At 42.6% G+C, this 19366-nt stretch overlaps 1 protein-coding gene and 1 long non-coding RNA gene across 2 annotated transcripts; one reads left to right on the top strand and one right to left on the bottom strand.

Moving 5' to 3' along the window:
- The first annotated feature begins 4925 nt into the window (after positions 1-4925).
- Positions 4926-10796, top strand: LOC145866972 (neoverrucotoxin subunit beta-like). The gene is made up of 6 exons (XM_082971028.1): positions 4926-4932; positions 5151-5376; positions 7256-7429; positions 8991-9164; positions 9444-9490; positions 9868-10796. The coding sequence occupies exons 1-6, from the start codon at positions 4926-4928 to the stop codon at positions 10392-10394; spliced, it is 1155 nt and encodes a 384-aa protein (XP_082827154.1). The 3' UTR covers positions 10395-10796.
- A 5408-nt stretch (positions 10797-16204) lies between these two features.
- Positions 16205-18417, bottom strand: LOC123732964 (uncharacterized). Its single transcript, XR_006763539.2, has 3 exons — positions 17661-18417; positions 17408-17502; positions 16205-17179 (listed from the first exon to the last, which is right to left on the bottom strand). It is a non-coding gene; the product is annotated as an uncharacterized LOC123732964 (long non-coding RNA).
- Between the last annotated feature and the right edge of the window lie 949 nt (positions 18418-19366).

Genomic DNA, 19366 nt, shown 5'->3' with positions numbered 1-19366 from the left:
TCTATGCACTCGATATGTCCGATTTTAAAATAGCTTTTTGGTGAAAGCACATTTTGCAATATTCTAAGTACATAGCCCAGGCATCACGGGCTCGCTATTTAGACACCCGGCAAGTTTAGCACTCACCATAATCATATTTACTATTATAAAAGTTTGATTACCTTTTGTTGTCTTCGTCAGAATGCACACCCAGGACTGCTACTTCAATAACAAAGGTTGGTTTGGTCCAAAATAATCCATCGTTATATCCGAATAGCGGCATTTTGTTCGTGCGTTCCAGACACTATCCGAAATAGTAAAGAAGTGTCGCGCGCATGGCGCAATTCGTGACAATAAAATTCTAAATATTCCATTACCGTACTTCGAAGCATGTCAACCGCTGTTTAAAATACATTTTTACGACATTTTTCTCGTAGAAAAGCGATAATATTCCGACAGGGAATCTCCTTTTCGGCAAACAGAGGAAAAAATCCCAAAGGCGGGGGGCGGTCGGGGTCACGCGCATAAGCCCAGTGTCCCTTGATCGGCCACTTGAGAAAGGCGATAATGTGTTTCAGCCTGGGGCTGGAATGACGACATTCTGTTTTTTCCCGGGCTCTGAGCGCCTATGGACGACGTGGGAAGTGTCACGTTAGAGCAGAGATCCTTAGTAAATGATAGAGATGGAAAAGAAGTTCAAGAAATGGTCAGACAGGCCACTTCCTGTAAAGGAATCTCTCAGGTTTTGACCTGCCATTTGAGTTCTGTTATACTCACAGACACCATTCAAACAGTTTTAGAAAATGTAGGGTGTTTTCTATCCATATGTAATAAGTATATGCATATTCTAGTTACTGGGTAGGAGTGGTAACCAGATTAAATCGGGTATGTTTTTTATCCAGGAGTGTCAATACTGCCCCCTAGCCCTAACAGGTTAACAATGTGTTTGAAGTCATGATCTCTTTGTCAGGCTGTCAGGCTGTGGAGTCACAGAGGAAGGCTGTGATTCTCTGGTCTCAGCTCTGAGGTCAAACCCCTCACACCTGAGAGAGCTGGACCTGAGTAACAATGACCTGAAGGATTCAGGAGTGAAGCTGCTCTCTGCTGTACTGGAGAATCCCCACTGTAAACTGGAGACTCTGAGGTCAGTATTATCAGATATGAAAGTACTTTATGCATGTAGTTCTCCCATTTGAAAAAGTCGTAATTATTCGGACATATTACTTATAGTGTATTAAAGTAGTCATAAGTTTAGCATGTTGTCCCATATTCCATGCCTGCTGTCACGTTTCTCTAAGACAGAACCCAGAAGCAGACCAGGACAAGGTGAGTAAAATGAAGGTGAGTATTTATTGGTAGTCTTGATGTGTAATTTGAGTGATCCAGGAGACGGAGCGGGAGCAGAGGTGAGTTGATGAGAGTAGATGGGTGGATTCAATGACGTCACTGTATCCACCGACGGCCAGTCAAGGGAGTTGAATGTTCCGGGAGGATGACTGTAGACAGAGTAAACGGGGGGGGGGGGGGGGGGGGGGGTAACCAGTAACAAGACCAAAACAACAAGACTAGCTCAGGTAACATGAGGCTGTTCGTTGCTAACGATCCAGCAGGGAATGGATGTCAGCTCAGGGCTTATGAAGAGGTGATGATCAGGACCAGGTGTGCAGAAGGTTGATGAGATGCAGGTGTAGGGTAATCACTAGATCTCCCGCCTAACTTCGTTGCCTAGCAACCAGACAGGGTAATAATATCACTAGATCTCCCGCCTAACTTCGTTGCCTGGCAACCAGATAGGTTCCTGAACGCACCCTTAGACTCCAAACAGAAAACAGTCAGCTCAGGCAGAAACAGACTCAGGAAGCGGGATTCCTGACACCTGCAGTGAGGCTTGTGATTCTACTAACTTGTTGAATTCATTTGCAGTTGGTCTTGGTTGTGTTTTGGATGATGTTTTTCCTAATAGATACTGAATAGTAAATAATGTCCTGTCATTTTGGAGTCACTTCACTTCTATTGTCAGTGACTTCTACATTCATGTGGATGCTACCATGATTATGAATAACCATGAATGAATCGTGAATGATGATAAATGAGAAACGGAGGCACAAAGATCAAACCCCCTCTGTTACTGGTAATGGTGAGAGGTTAGCATGTTTTGTTGTAGCCTCTGTTATTGGTAATGGTGAGAGGTTAGCATGTTTTGTTGTAGCCTCTGTTATTGGTAATGGTGAGAGGTTAGCATGTTTTGTTGTAGTCTCTGTTATTGGTAATGGTGAGAGGTTAGCATGTTTTGTTGTAGCCTCTGTTATTGGTAATGGTGAGAGGTTAGCATGTTTTGTTGTAGCCTCTGTTATTGGTAATGGTGAGAGGTTAGCATGTTTTGTTGTAACCTCTGTTATTGGTAATGGTGAGAGGTTAGCATGTTTTGTTGTAGCCTCTGTTAATGGTAATGGTGAGAGGTTAGCATGTTTTGTTGTAGTCTCTGTTATGGGTAATGGTGAGAGGTTAGCATGTTTTGTTGTAGCCTATGTTATTGGTAATGGTGAGAGGTTAGCATGTTTTGTTGTAGCATCTGTTATTGGTAATGGTGAGAGGTTAGCATGTTTTGTTGTAGCCTCTGTTATTGGTAATGGTGAGAGGTTAGCATGTTTTGTTGTAGCCTCTGTTATTGGTAATGGTGAGAGGTTAGCATGTTTTGCTGCAGCCTCTGTTATTGGTAATGGTGAGAGGTTAGCATGTTTTGTTGTAGTCTCTGTTATTGGTAATGGTGAGAGGTTAGCATGTTTTGTTGTAGACTCTGTTATTGGTAATGGTGAGAGGTTAGCATGTTCTGTTGTATCCTCTGTTATTGGTAATGGTGAGAGGTTAGCATGTTCTGTTGTATCCTCTGTTATTGGTAATGGTGAGAGGTTAGCATGTTTTGTTGTAGTCTCTGTTATTGGTAATGGTGAGAGGTTAGCATGTTTTGTTGTAGCCTCTGTTATTGGTAATGGTGAGAGGTTAGCATGTTTTGTTGTAGCCTATGTTATTGGTAATGGTGAGAGGTTAGCATGTTTTGTTGTAGCCCCTGTTATTGGTAATGGTGAGAGGTTAGTATGTTTTATTGTAGCCTCTGTTATTGGTAATGGTGAGAGATTAGCATGTTTTGTTGTATCCTCTGTTATTGGTAATGGTGAGAGGTTAGCATGTTTTGTTGTAGCCTCTGTTATTGGTAATGGTGAGAGGTTAGCATGTTTTGTTGTAGCCTCTGTTATTGGTAATGGTGAGAGGTTAGCATGTTTTGTTGTAGCCTCTGTTATTGGTAATGGTGAGAGGTTAGCATGTTTTGCTGTAGCCTCTGTTATTGGTAATGGTGAGAGGTTAGCATGTTTTGTTGTAGTCTCTGTTATTGGTAATGGTGAGAGGTTAGCATGTTTTGCTGTAGCCTCTGTTATTGGTAATGGTGAGAGGTTAGCATGTTTTGTTGTAGCCTCTGTTATTGGTAATGGTGAGAGGTTAGCATGTTTTGTTGTAACCTCTGTTATTGGTAATGGTGAGAGGTTAACATGTTTTGTTGTAGCCTCTGTTAATGGTAATGGTGAGAGGTTAGCATGTTTTGTTGTAGTCTCTGTTATTGGTAATGGTGAGAGGTTAGCATGTTTTGTTGTAGCCTATGTTATTGGTAATGGTGAGAGGTTAGCATGTTTTGTTGTAGCATCTGTTATTGGTAATGGTGAGAGGTTAGCATGTTTTGTTGTAGCCTCTGTTATTGGTAATGGTGAGAGGTTAGCATGTTTTGTTGTAGCCTCTGTTATTGGTAATGGTGAGAGGTTAGCATGTTTTGCTGTAGCCTCTGTTATTGGTAATGGTGAGAGGTTAGCTGTTTTGTTGTATCCTCTGTTATTGGTAATGGTGAGAGATTAGCATGGATTGATGTAGCCTCTGTTATTGGTAATGGTGAGAGATTAGCATGTTTTGTTGTAGTCTCTGTTATTGGTAATGGTATGAGGTTAGCATGTTTTATTGTATCCTCTGTTATTGGTAATGGTGAGAGGTTAGCATGTTTTGTTGTAGCCTCTGTTATTGGTAATGGTGAGAGGTTAGCTGTTTTATTGTATCCTCTGTTATTGGTAATGGTGAGAGGTTAGCATGTTTTGTTGTAGTCTCTGTTATTGGTAATGGTGAGAGGTTAGCATGTATTGTTGTAGCATCTGTTATTGGTAATGGTGAGAGGTTAGCATGTTTTGTTGTATCCTCTGTTATTGGTAATGGTGAGAGATTAGCATGTTTTGTTGTAGCCTCTGTTATTGGTAATGGTGAGAGGTTAGCATGTTTTTTTGTAGTCTCTGTTATTGGTAATGGTGAGAGATAAGCATGTTTTGTTGTAGCCTCTGTTATTGGTAATGGTGAGAGGTTTGCATGTTTTGTTGTATCCTCTGTAACTCTCTCACTCATTATTATTCATGATCTTTCTCAATCATGGCAGTCACAGGCTTGATGTAGTCATTGCAGTCAAAGAATATGGGACCAAATACTAAACTTATGACTATTTTAATACATTATGAGTTAATTGGTCAGAATACTTATGACTTATTCAAATAGGGGGACTAGCTACATAAAGTGCTTTCATTTTTCTAAATGGTGAAACAGATATGTATGAAATATCCTCAAATAAAAGGTGACATTATATACTGTCACCTCATATGAAACATTTGATCTGAAATCCAAAATGTTGGAGTTTAGAGCCACATTTATAATGTTATCTTCACTTTCAAAATAGATATGGTGTGGACTGTATACTCAGTACAATCTAAATCTGATACCTCACTGTCTGTCTTTTGAATGATACTGCTTTTAAACTGGTCTGGTCAGTCTACTCAAATATTTGTATTATACATGTTTCTATCTGAAGTTAAAACTTTGATAATTTGTCATTTATAATATGATACATGAATTTATGAATAGATATGGAAGGTTTCATGACACTGATTTATCTGAATATGTTGATAAAATATACTGCCACTTTTTTCACCACCAAAGAATAGCAGTGTGATTTTAATATGATTTGACTCTTTGCAGGCTGTCAGGCTGTCTAGTCACAGAGGAAAGCTGTGCTTCTCTGGTCTCAGCTCTGAAGTCAAACCCAACACAGTATTTGTAAATGGGTAACAGCGTAAACAGGGAAAGCTAAGCGTATCATTTTAATACAACCTTTCTGTCATTGTATTTCTTCGGTGTTTGCAGACTCACTGTCTGTAAACTCACAGACACATCCTGTAAAGTGTTGGCCTCAGTTCTCAGTTCAAACCCCTCACACCTGAGAGAGCTGGACCTGAGTAACAATGACCTGAAGGATTCAGGAGTGAAGCTGCTCTCTGCTGGACTGAAGGATCCACACTGCAGACTGGAGACTCTGAGGTCAGTGTTCCTGTAGTTGGTCAACAAGTGATAACTGTTCACCAGATCCACATGTGTTTACCAGACACACATATCCCACACCATATGTGTTTGGACCGTAAAGCTTACAGTTTTAAATATGGTTGTGTTTTAGATACAATTTTTCCTAATAGTAACTTAATGGTGAATAATGCCCTGTCATTTTGGAGTCACTTCACTTGTATTGTCAGTAAGAATAGAAGATGTTTTTGAAAGCTTCTACATTCATGTGGATGCTACTAGGATTATGAATAATCATGAATGAATCGAGAATAATGAGGAATGAGCCTCTGTTATTGGTAACGTTGAGAGGTTTGCATGTTTTGTTGTATCCTCTGTTATTGGTAATGGTGAGAGGTTAGCATGTTTTGTTGTAGCCTCTGTTATTGGTAATGGTGAGAGGTTAGCATGTTTTGTTGTATCCTCTGTTATTGGTAATGGTGAGAGGTTAGCATGTTTTGTTGTAGCCTCTGTTATTGGTAATGGTGAGAGGTTAGCATGTTTTATTGTATCCTTTGTTATTGGTAATGGTGAGAGGTTAGCATGTTTTGTTGTAGCCTCTGTTATTGGTAATGGTGAGAGGTTAGCATGTTTTGTTGTAGCCTCTGTTGTTGGTAATGGTGAGAGATTAGCATGTTTTGCTTTAGCCTCTGTTATTGGTAATGGTGAGAGGTTAGCATGTTTTGTTGTATCCTCTGTTGTTGGTAATGGTGAGAGGTTAGCATGTTTTGTTGTAACCTCTGTTATTGGTAATGGTGAGAATTTAGCATGTTTTGTTGTAGCCTCTGTTATTGGTAATGGTGAGAGGTTAGCATGTTTTGTTGTATCCTCTGTTATTGGTAATGGTGAGAGGTTAGCATGTTTTGTGTATCCTCTGTTATTGGTAATGGTGAGAGGTTAGCATGTTTTGTTGTATCCTCTGTTATTGGTAATGGTGAGAGGTTAGCATGTTTTGTTGTATCCTGTGTTATTGGTAATGGTTAGAGGTTAGCATGTTTTGTTGTATCCTCTGTTATTGGTAATGGTGAGAGGTTAGCATGTTTTGTTGTAGCCTCTGTAACTCTCTCACTCATTATTATTCATGATCTTTCTCAATCATGGCAGTCACAGGCTTGATGTAGTCATTGCAGTCAAAGAATATGGGACCAAATACTAAACTTATGACTATTTTAATACTTTATGAGTTAATTGGTCAGAATACTTATGACTTATTCAAATAGGGGGACAAGCTACATAAAGTGCTTTTATTTTTCTAAATGGTGAAACAGATATGTATGAAAATATCCTCAAATAAAAGGTTACATTATATACTGTCACCTCATATGAAACATTTGATCTGAAATCCAAAATGTTGGAGTTTAGAGCCACATTTAAAATGTTATCTTCACTGTCAAAATAGATATGGTGTGGACTGTATACTCAATACAATCTAAATCTGATACCTCACTGTCTGTCTTTTGACTGATACTGCTTTTAAACTGGTCTGGTCAGTCTACTCAAATATTTGTATTATACATGTTTCTATCTGCAGGCAAAACTTTGATAATATGTCATTTATAACATGATACATTAATTTATGAATAGATGTGGCAGATTTCATGACTGATATATCTGAATATGTTGAAGAAATATACTGCCACTATTTTCACCACCAAAGAATAGCAGTGTGGTTTTAATATGATTTGACTCTTTGCAGGCTGTCTGGCTGTCTAGTCACAGAGGAAGGCTGTGCTTCTCTGGTCTCAGCTCTGTGGTCAAACCCAACTCATTATTTGTAAACGGGTAACAGCGTAAACAGGGAAAGCTAAGCGTATCATTTTACTACAACCTGTCTGTCATTGTATTTCTTCTGTGTTGGCAGACTCACTGGCTGTAAACTCATAGACACATCCTGGGAAGTGTTGGCCTCAGTTCTCAGTTCAAACCCCTCACACCTGAGAGAGCTGGACCTGAGTAACAATGACCTGCAGGATTCAGGAGTGAAGCTGCTCTCTGCTGGACTGGGGATTCCCCACTGTAAACTGGAGACTCTGAGGTCAGTGTTCCTGTAGTTGGTCAACAAGTGATAACTGTTCACCAGATCCACATGTGTTTACCAGACACACATAGTCCACACCATACGTGTTTGGACAGTGAAGCTTACAGTTTTAAATATGGTTGTGTTTTAGATAATATTTTTCCTAATAGTAAGTTAATGGTGAATAATGTCCTGTCATTTTGGAGTCACTTCACTTGTATTGTCAGTAAGAAGAGAAGATGTTTCTGAACACTTCTACATTCATGTGGATGCTACCATGATTATGAAAAATCAGGAATTAATTGTGAATAATGAGGAATGAGCCTCTGTTATTGGTAATGGTGAGAGGTTAGCATGTTTTGTTGAAGCCTCTGTTATTGGTAATGGTGAGAGGTTAGCATGTTTTGTTGTAGTCTCTGTTATTGGTAACGGTGACTGTTAGCATGTTTTGTTGTAGCCTCTGTTATTGGTAATGGTGACAGGTTAGCATGTTTTGTTGTAGACTGTTATTGGTAATGGTGATAGGTTAGCATGTTTTGTTGTAACCTCTGTTATTGGTAATGGTGAGAGGTTAGCATGTTTTGTTGTAGCCTCTGTTATTGGTAATGGTGGGAGGTTAGCATGTTTTGTTGTAGCCTCTGTTATAGGTAATGGTGAGAGGTTAGCATGTTTTGTTGTAGCCTCTGTTATTGGTAATGGTGAGAGGTAAGCATGTTTTGTTGAAGCCTCTGTTATTGGTAATGGTGAGAGGTTAGCATGTTTTGTTGTAGCCTCTGTTATTGGTAATGGTGAGAGGTTAGCATGTTTTATTGTAGCCTCTGTTGTTGGTAATGGTGAGAGGTTAGCATGTTTTGTTGTATCCACTGTTATTGGTAATGGTGAGAGGTTAGCATGTTTTGTTGTAGTCTCTGTTATTGGTAATGGTGAGAGGTTAGCATGTTTTGTTGTAGCCTCTGTTATTGGTAATGGTGAGAGGTTAGCATGTTTTGTTGAAGCCTCTGTTATTGGTAATGGTGACAGTTAGCATGTTTTGTTGTATCCTCTTTTATTGGTAATGGTGAGAGGTTAGCATGTTTTGTTGTTTTGTTGTAGCCTCAGTAACTTTCTCACTCATTATATTCATGATCATGGCAGTCTCAGGCTTGATGTAGTCATTGCAGTCAAAGAATATGGGACCAAATACTAAACTTTTGACTATTTTAATACACTATGAGTGAATTTGTCAGAAAACATATGACTTCTTTAAATAGGGGGACTAGATACATAAAGTGCTTTTTTTTCTAAATGGTGAAACAGATATGTATGAAAATATCTTCATATTAGAGGTGACATTATATACTGTCACCTCATATGAAACATTTGATCTGAAATCCAAAATGTTGGAGTTTAGAGCCACATTTAAAATGTTATCTTCACTGTCAAAATAGATATGGTGTGGACTGTATACTCAATACAATCTAAATCTGATACCTCACTGTCTGTCTTTTGACTGATACTGCTTTTAAACTGGTCTGGTCAGTCTACTCAAATATTTGTACTATACATTTTTCTCTCTACAAGATGATTTAACTCTTTGCAGGCTGTCAGGCTGTCTAGTCACAGAGGAAGGCTGTGCTTCTCTGGTCTCAGCTCTGAGGTCAAACCCCTCACACCTGAGAGAGCTGGACCTGAGCTACAATCACCCAGGAGACTCAGGAGTCAGACTGCTCTCTGCTGGACTGGAGGATCCACACTGCAGACTGGAGAAACTCAAGTATGTAGAGGGTTTATGTCAATGTTCATATCAGACATGTTTGACTTTTCAGGCTAGTTAAAACAAACATTATTACCACCACTTGGACAAAGTTATATGGTGTGTGTGTGTGTGTGTGTGTGTGTGTGTGTGTGTGTGTGTGTGTGTGTGTGTGTGTGTGTGTGTGTGTGTGTGTGTGTGTGTGTGTGTGTGTGTGTGTGTGTGTGTGTGTGTGTGTGTGTGTGTGTGTGTTCAGGTGTATCCCTCAATGACTGTCTGTTCTTCTGCTTACCGCTACAGTGTGGAACATGGTGGAGAGAACAGAATGAAACCTGGGCTTAGAAAATGTGAGTGTTGACTGCTGTGAAGAATATGACTAAGAATAAGTCTTAATTCAAGTTAAGTCAAAGACCACCATCATTACTGACTTGGTCATATTAAATATCAGCTGTAGTTCTACAGAAGCAGAAATCAGGGACACCAACGTTTACAAAGAGTTGATATGACAATGTGTGTGTGTGTTTGTGTGTGTAATTAATGTGAATAAGTGTGTATTATATTACCATACAGTATAACATATGATCATTCAACAAGTCTCAAGTCACCTTAACTTCTCCTTTTGATACCTAGAAACATCTACATTAAATGAATTAGTGAAAAGTGAGTTAACATTCTAATGTGAATGATGATGATTTCTAATATTGTGTCTGGTTTCATCCATCAGATGTCTGTGATCTCACACTGGACCCAAACACAGTAAACAGACACCTCTCACTGTCTGAGGAGAACAGAAAGGTGACATGGAGGAGAGAGAAGCAGCCGTATCCTGATCACCCAGAGAGATTTAAGGACATTAAACAGGTGCTGTGTAGAGAGGGTCTGACTGGGCGCTGTTACTGGGAGGTAGAGTGGAGTGGGAGAGGGGCTGATATAGGAGTGACATATGAAGGAATCAGCAGGAGAGGAGGGGGTAATGACTGTTGTCTTGGATACAATGACAAGTCCTGGATTCTGTTCTGCTCTGACAACAGATACTCTACCAGGCATAATAATAATCTCACTACCATAGACGTCCCCTCCTCCAGCTCCCACAGAGTAGGAGTGTATCTGGACTGGCCAGCCGGCACTCTGTCCTTCTATAGAGCCTCCTCTGACACACTGACCCACCTGATCACATTCACCTCCACATTCACTGAGCCCCTCTATCCAGGGTTTAGGGTTGATTATGAATCCTCAGTGTCCCTGAAATAATAACTGGACACACACACACACACTGGACAAACACACACACTGGACAAACACACACACTGGACAAACACACAAACTGGACAAACACACACAAACACACACTGGACAAACAAACACACACACACATACACACACACACAGACACACACACACACACACACACAGGACACACACACACACACACTGGACAAACACACACACACTGGACAAACACACACACACACACACACACACACACACACACACACTGGACAAACACAAACACACACACTGGACAAACACACACACACACACACACACACACACACACTGGACACACACATAAACTGGACAAACAAACACACACACACACACACACACACACACACACACACACACACACACACACACACACACACACACACACACACACACACACACTGGACAAACACACACACACACACACACACACACACACACACACACACACACACACACACACACACACACACACACACACTGGACAAACACACACACACACACACACACACTTGACAAACACACACACACACACGCACACACTGGACAAACACACACACACACACACACTGGACAAACACACACACACACACACACACACACACACACACACACACACACACACTAGACAAACACACACACACACACACACTGGACAAACACACACACTGGACACACACACACACACACAAACATACACACTGGACAAACTCACACACACACACTGGACACACACACACACACACACAGGACAAACACACACACACACCCACACTGGACGCACACACACACACACTGGACGCACACACACACACACACACACACACACACACACACACACACTGGACACACACACACACACACAGTGGACACACACACACACACTGGACACACACTGGACACACACTGGACACACACACTGGACAAACACACACACACACACACACACACACTAGACAAACACACACACACACACACACACACACACTGGACTCACACACACTGGACACACACACACACACTGGACACACACACTGGACACACACACACACACACACACACATACACACACAGGACACACTCTCACACACACACACACATGCGCATCTTCCTATAATTGTGAGGACCTTGACCCACGACCTCTTACAATAACACCGTTAGTCTTTCCACAAGACTCCCATGACGTTATAGTGTGACGTTATGAGTCGACGTTAAAGTAACATTCTCACAACGTACTGCACTTGTTTTATCCTGTTTTAGATGTATCCTCTGTTTAAACATTTAAACTCTTACAATAACACTGTTAAAATACCAATGTGATCATTTCTTGTCTTTTATGTTGGAAAAACAAATTGTACAATTATATGTGGACATACGCTCCATAGTTGTACAAGTATACATGGATATATTGTACTTTTCATAATAAAACATACTTGAAACAAGAAAAAGCATGTTAATTGTGAAAACAATTTCGTTATTGATTTTTACATTGCTTCTCCCTGTCTCATGTTGACGTTTGTCATGAATCTTGACCTGGAGGCAGAACTGTGCGATTTCCTCTAGATATGTCAGCTGCAAAGTCAGAATTGGCTGTGGAAAATAATGTTGTTTTATGGTCTTAATTTAAGGGAAGGATTAGCAGTGTGGTTAGGGTTGAGGTAAGGATTAAAATCTGATTGTATTACTTTGTGCCTGTGCCAGCTAGTGAATACTTTGCTGAACTGCCTAGAGGGCAAGATTCATACCAATAAATGCCAACCTGCCTCCAGAACAAGATTCATGACAATAAATGCCAACCTGCCTCCAGAACAAGATTCATGACAATAAATGCCAACCTGCCTCCAGAACAAGATTCATAACAATAAATGCCAACCTGCCTCCAGGGCAAGATTCATGACAATAAATACCAACCTGCCTCCAGGGCAAGATTCATGACAATAAATGCCAACCTGCCTCCCAGTCATCCCCTCCTTATCTTTACAAGGCTGCAGAACCTGCAAGCTAGTGATGTGGGGGTTCTCTCATAACCCTCAGTCCCCAGGTGGGTAGATGGCAGGTTGAATAAAGAGAAGCTAGTGATGTGGGGGTTCTCTCATAACCCTCAGTCCCCAGGTGGGTAGATGGCAGGTTGAATAAATAGAAAACAATAGGCTACATAAAACAATCCATAAATGTATAATTATTATGTAATTTACACAAAACATTAAGGACACTTTTCTTTCCATGACAAACTGACCAGGCGTAACTCAATATTAGGAAGGTATCCTTAATATTTTGTCCACTCAGTGGCTCTGACCCTTTACATAACAGTCAATCCTAATTACCAGGAAACCTTCTTTAAATTTCCCCAAATGCTTCCACACTGCTGCTCTCTCACAGCTGCTCCAGGGCCTCTTGGGTTGAGGAGTCATTCTCTTCTAACCTGATCACAGCTGCTCCAGGGCCTCTTGGGTTGAGGAGTCATTCTCTTCTAACCTGATCACAGCTGCTACAGGGCCTCTTGGGTTGAGGAGTCATTCTCTTCTAACCTGATCACAGCTGCTCCGGGGCCTCTTGGGTTGAGGAGTCATTCTCTTCTAACCTGATCACAGCTGCTCCAGGGCCTCTTGGGTTGAGGAGTCATTCTCTTCTAACCTGATCACAGCTACTCCAGGGCCTCTTGGGTTGAGGAGTCATTCTCTTCTAACCTGATCACAGCTGCTCCAGGACCTCTTGGGTTGAGGAGTCATTCTCTTCTAACCTGATCACAAACAAAGACAAGATTCAAAAAAATAAACATGATGGTCCAACATAATGGGGGGGGGGGGGGGGGTATAGGGAAGGTAGGGGACAGGAGGGGGGTATAGGGAAGGTAGGGGAGAGGAGGGGGTATAGGGAAGGTAGGGGAGAGGAGGGGTTATAGGGAAGGTAGGGGAGAGGAGGGGTTATAGGGAAGGTAGGGGAGAGGAGGGGGTATAGGGAAGGTAGGGGAGAGGAGGGGGTATAGGGAAGGTAGGGGAGAGGAGGGGGCATAGGGAAGGTGGGGGAGAGGAGGGGGTATAGGGAAGGTAGAGGAGAGGAGGGGGTATAGGGAAGGTAGGGGACAGGAGGGGGTATAGGGAAGGTAGGGGAGAGGAGGGGGGTATAGGGAAGGTAGGGGAGAGGAGGGGGGGTATAGGGAAGGTAGGGGAGAGGAGGGGGTATAGGGAAGGTAGGGGAGAGGAGGGGGTATAGGGAAGGTAGGGGAGAGGAGGGGGTATAGGGAAGGTAGGGGAGAGGAGGGGAGGTATAGGGAAGGTAGGGGAGAGGAGGGGGTATAGGGAAGGTAAGGGAGAGGAGGGGGGGGTATAGGGAAGGTAGGGGAGAGGAGGGGGTATAGGGAAGGTAGGGGGGAGGAGGATTAGGGTATAGGGAAGGTAGGGGAGAGGAGGGGTATAGGGAAGGTAGGGGAGAGGAGGGGTTATAGGGAAGGTAGGGGAGAGGAGGGGGTATAGGGAAGGTAGGGGAGAGGAGGGGGTATAGGGAAGATAGGGGAGAGGAGGGGGTATAGGGAAGGTAGGGGAGAGGAGGGGTTATAGGGAAGGTAGGGGAGAGGAGGGGGGTATAGGGAAGGTAGGGGAGAGGAGGGGTTATAGGGGAGAGGAGGGGGTATAAGGGAGAGGAGGGTGTATAGGGAAGGTAGGGGAGAGGAGGGGGTATAGGGAAGGTAGGGGAGAGGAGGGGGTATAAGGGAGAGGAGGGGGTATAGGGAAGGTAGGGGAGAGGAGGGGGTATAGGGAAGGTAGGGGAGAGGAGGGGGTATAGGGAAGGTAGGGGAGAGGAGGGGGGGTATAGGGAAGGTAGGGGAGAGGAGGGGGTATAGGGAAGGTAGAGGAGAGGAGGGGGTATAGGGAAGGTAGGGGAGAGGAGGGGGTATAGGGAAGGTAGGGGAGAGGAGGGGGTATAGGGAAGGTAGAGGAGAGGAGGGGGTATAGGGAATGTAGGGGAGAGGAGGGGGTATAGGGAATGTAGGGGAGAGGAGGGGGTATAGGGAAGGTAGGGGAGAGGAGGGGGGTGTAGGGAAGGTAGGGGAGAGGAGGGGGTTATAGGGAAGGTAGGGGAGAGGATATAGGGAAAGTAGGGGAGAGGAGGGGGGTATAGGGAAGGTAGGGGAGAGGAGGGGGGTATAGGGAAGGTAGGGGAGAGGAGGGGGGTATAGGGAAGGTAGGGGAGGGGGTATAGGGAAGGTAGGGGAGAGGAGGGGGTATAGGGAAGGTAGGGGAGAGGAGGGGGTATAGGGAAGGTAGGGGAGAGGGGGGGGTATAGGGAAGGTAGGGGAGAGGAGGGGGGTATAGGGAAGGTAGGGGAGAGGAGGGGGGTATAGGGAAGGTAGGGGAGAGGAGGGGGGTATAGGGAAGGTAGGGGAGAGGAGGGGGTATAGGGAAGGTAGGGGAGAGGAGGGGGTATAGGAAGGTAGAGGAGAGGGGGGGGGTATAGGGAAGGTAGGGGAGAGGAGGGGGTATAGGGAAGGTAGGGGAGAGGAGGGGGGTATAGGGAAGGTAGGGGAGAGGAGGGGGTATAGGGAAGGTAGGGGAGAGGAGGGGGGTATAGGGAAGGTAGGGGACAGGGGGGTATAGGGAAGGTAGGGGAGAGGAGGGGGGTATAGGGAAGGTAGGGGAGAGGAGGGGGGACTTCCTCCATGTCCTCCAGACTTCGTGTCAGGTAAGCAGCCTCCAAGTCTACCCTCACCAACTGACCAGACTGAGTGAGTTCTGAACATCCCTCTCTGTCCTCTGATGCTGCGTCCAAGTCTTCTTGGGTCTTTCTGGTGTCTCTGTCTTGACTCTTTAGTGAGTTTTTTCAGTTCTTTCCCAGGCTGCCTGAAAAACACAAAAAGATGGCAACTACATAAGAGTAATAAACTATCAAAATAAAGAGAATCCCACACTCCATATATAAACTCCCAGTAATTTATTGGGTATTTACCAACGTTTCAGCATCACTGTGCCTTCTTCAGGGTGATGTCATCAATACTTGAACCAGGTTATGTTGACAAACAGTGCAATTAGTGCAACCAATGACAATAGAGAGGGGTGTGTCATAATGATTAAGTTAATTACAATGAATTAATGAAACTGTTAAAAAAACAATAGTTTATGGCATATTAAATATTTAAAAAATAGTAGCCTATATTATATATATCCGTCTCTCCATGTAATCTGATTCATTATGATCTAGGATCAGGTCCCCCCTCTCCATGTAATCTGATTCATTATGATCTAGGATCAGGTCCCCCTCTCTCCATGTAATCTGATTCATTATGATCTAGGATCAGGTCCCTCCTCTCCATGTAATCTGATTCATTATGATCTAGGATCAGGTCCCCCCCTCTCCATGTAATCTGACTCATTATAATCTAGGATCAGGTCCCCCCCTTTCCATGTAATCTGATTCATTATGATCTAGGATCAGGTCCCCCCTCTCCATGTAATCTGACTCATTATAATCTAGGATCAGGTCCCCCCCTCTCCATGTAATCTGATTATTTATGATCTAGGATCAGGTCCCCCCTCTCCATGTAATCTGACTCATTATGATCTAGGATCAGGTCCCTCCTCTCCATGTAATCTGACTCATTATAATCTAGGATCAGGTCCCCCCTCTCCATGTAATCTGATTCATTATGATCTAGGATCAGGTCCCCCCTCTCCATGTAATCTGATTCATTATGATCTAGGATCAGGTCCCCCCCTCTCCATGTAATCTGATTCATTATGATATAGGATCAGGTCCCCCCTCTCCATGTAATCTGATTCATTATGATCTAGGATCAGGTCCCCCCTCTCCATGTAATCTGACTCATTATGATATAGGATATTTTTATTTTTATTATTTCAACTTTATTTAACAAGGTTGCTAGTTGAGAAGTTCTCATTTACAACTGCGACCTGGCCAAGAATAAAGCAAAGCAGTGTGACAGAAACAACAACACAGAGTTACATAGAATAAACAAGTGTACAGTCAACACAAAATTTAAAAAAAGTCTATATACAGGTTGTGCAAATGGCGTGAGGACTTATGGCAATAAATAGGCCATAGTAGCAAAGTAATCACAATTTAGCAGATTAACACTGGAGTGATAGATGAGCAGATGATGATGTGCAAGTAGTGATACTGGTGTGCAAAAGAGCAGCAAAGTAAATAAAAACAATGATGAGGTAGGTAGATTGGTTGGGCTATTTACAGATGGACTATGTACAGCTGCAGCGATCGGTTAGCTGCTCAGATAGCTGATGTTTAAAGTTAGTGAGGGAGCAATAAGTCTCCGGCTTCAGCGATTTTTGCAATTCATTCCAGTCATTGGCAGCAGAGAACTGGAAGGAGAGGCGGCCAAAGGAGGTGTTGGCTTTGGGGATGACCAGTGAGATGTACCTGCTGGAGCGCTTGCTACGAGTGTGTGTTGTTATCGTGACCAGTGAGCTGAGATAAGGCAGAGCTTTACCTAGCATAGACTTGTAGATGACCTGGAGCCAGTGGGTCTGGCGACGAATATGTAGCGAGGTCCAGCCGACTAAAATGACCTGGGTTGCAATCATGAAAAAAAACTACCCGGCCTTCATTGTTTGACATTGAGAACATTGGGAGAGATGAGAGCTGACGTTTTAGTAAATGTGCAGATTACGTATCTCAGTCACAGACAAGAAGCTCAATTAAGACATTATCTTCACCACTGGGACTGGGGACAACAGGACCACAGGCCAAATAATACAGCTCAACACTTCCACACTACCACAGTGAGTAGAATCAGGCTTCTGAACACAGAAAACTTGCAGAATTATTAATGATGAATTGTATTACACGTTATTAGACATGTCTGTTGTTGAGGAGGATGGGAGACCCACAGTATAGGAGCAGAACGCACAGAGATGTCAAAAATGTGTTTCAAAAATCGTCAAAGAGTAATTATTTTAACCTAAAGCATTTAATAAAAACACTTATAGTACAATATTATGGGGAATAGGAATGAGAGGGCTACTTACACCATTTTGGGAAGGGATCACAGCAGTGATTGAATGAGGGTATGAGGCATGAGTTGAGGTGTTCAGAGGCTTGACCAGTGCAGGGCAGGGTTTGACTGGGAAGACAACACAAAAACACTACACAGTGAGACAAAAGAGCTAAGAATGAGTTAGTCCAAGCAAGGAGTCAAATCATAGATGTGTAATAATGTGATTGTGTTTGTGATTGACTCTACATAAAGTAATGAGAGAAAATTAACAGGGGTTCCCTCACCGTGCTTGGAGAGGAAACATTCAATGTGCCAGTGGTTGAGTGGGCCACATGAGACGTGGCTTCCAGTTCATGTGAGGAGTTAGTTGACAATGGAAGTAGAGTGGTCATCGCTTGTTAAACCATGGAACAGGAGGGGACTTAGCTGGAAATACAAATAGCAGATACGTTCCCTTGAAGGTGAGCCATCGTAGGTTTGAACAACAAGTTTGTCCATGAAATTAAACACGGAATTCACATCTCGCCCACTTGGCAAATCAAAGTAGCCCAAGAAACTTTTTCTGAATAAAGCCCTGATCATCCACATACAGTACCACATACAGTTTTAACAATTTTGGAAACGTCAGAGTGTTTTCTTTCCAAATCTACCAATTATATGCATAGCTTCTGGGCCTGAGTAACAGGCATTTTACTTTGGGCTCGCCAGACTCTCCGAACTTCCGAAAACTGCCCCCTAGCCCTAAGACGTTTTAACGGTCCTCACACTGTTCATGCTCTCATTACATAGACGCGTACTGCTCACCTGTTCATCTCGTAATGAATAATGTGGAAATTGAGCAAGTTGAGGTGACTAAACTGCTTGGAGTAACCCTGGATTGTAAACTGCCATGGTCAAAACATATTGATACGACAGTAGCTAAGAATGGGAGAAGTCTGTCCATAATAAAGCCCTGCTCTACCTTCTTAACCTCTTGGGGCTAGGTGGGACGCTAGCGTGCCACCCGTGGTGCACTCCATCAACAGCAGGTGCATTTCAAGAGCGGCAAATTTGAATCCAAATAAATGTCAAAATTCACATTTTTCAAAAATACAACTATGTTACACCATTTGAAAGATAAACATCTCCTTAATCTAACCACGTTTTACGATTTCAAAAAGGTTTTACGGCGAAAGCATAAATTTAGAGTATGTTAGGACAGTACATTTACAAGAGTTGTGTGTAATGTTTTGTCAAGTCAAAGACAGGGTCACCAAAACCATAAAACCAGCTAAAATGATGCACTAACCTTTTACAATCTCCATCAGATGACACTCCGAGGACATTATGTTAGACAATGCATGCATTTTTAGTTCTATCAAGTTCATATTTATATCCAAAAACAGCGTTTTACTATGGCATTGATGTTGAGGAAATCGTTTCCCTCCAATAACCGGCAGTCAAGTCAGCGTCAGAAATTAAATAATTAAAATTAGAAAACATTGGTAAAATATTATATTGTCATTTAAAGAATTATAGATTTACATCTCTTGAACGCAATCAACTTGCCAGATTTAAAAATAACCTTACTGGGAAATCACACTTTGCAATAATCTGAGCACTGCGCCCAGAAAAATACGCGTTGCGATACAGACTAGACGTCATGTTGGGGAGATCTAAAATCGAAAATACTATGTAAATAATCCATTACCTTTGATTCTCTTCATCAGATGTCACTTCCAGGTATCACAGGTCCATAACGAATGTAGTTTTGTTCAAAAAAGCTCATCATTTATGTCCAAAAATCTCCGTCTCGTTAGCACATGATGTAAGCCAGCCGGACTTCTCGTCATGAACGAGGGGAAAAAATATATTTCCGTTCGTTCAAACATGTCAAACGTTGTATAGCATAAATCATTAGGGCCTTTTTTAACCAGAACATGAATAATATTCAAGGTGGACGAATGCATACTCTTTTATAACGTATTGGAACGAGGGTACCCAACATGAA

This window comes from Salmo salar, unplaced genomic scaffold, assembly GCF_965601325.2.
Source record: "Salmo salar unplaced genomic scaffold, fSalSal1 ptg000152l, whole genome shotgun sequence".
In the NCBI taxonomy this organism is placed as follows: domain Eukaryota; kingdom Metazoa; phylum Chordata; class Actinopteri; order Salmoniformes; family Salmonidae; genus Salmo; species Salmo salar.
This window is presented reverse-complemented; position numbering and strand designations above follow the sequence as displayed.

Excerpts from the sequence above, each read along its gene's own strand:
- LOC145866972 (XM_082971028.1), top strand. Across the intron at positions 5,377-7,255 it reads TGCAGACTGGAGACTCTGAG|ACTCACTGGCTGTAAACTCA; the intron begins GTCAGTGTTCCT and ends CTGTGTTGGCAG. Across the intron at positions 9,491-9,867 it reads GAAACCTGGGCTTAGAAAAT|ATGTCTGTGATCTCACACTG; the intron begins GTGAGTGTTGAC and ends TTCATCCATCAG.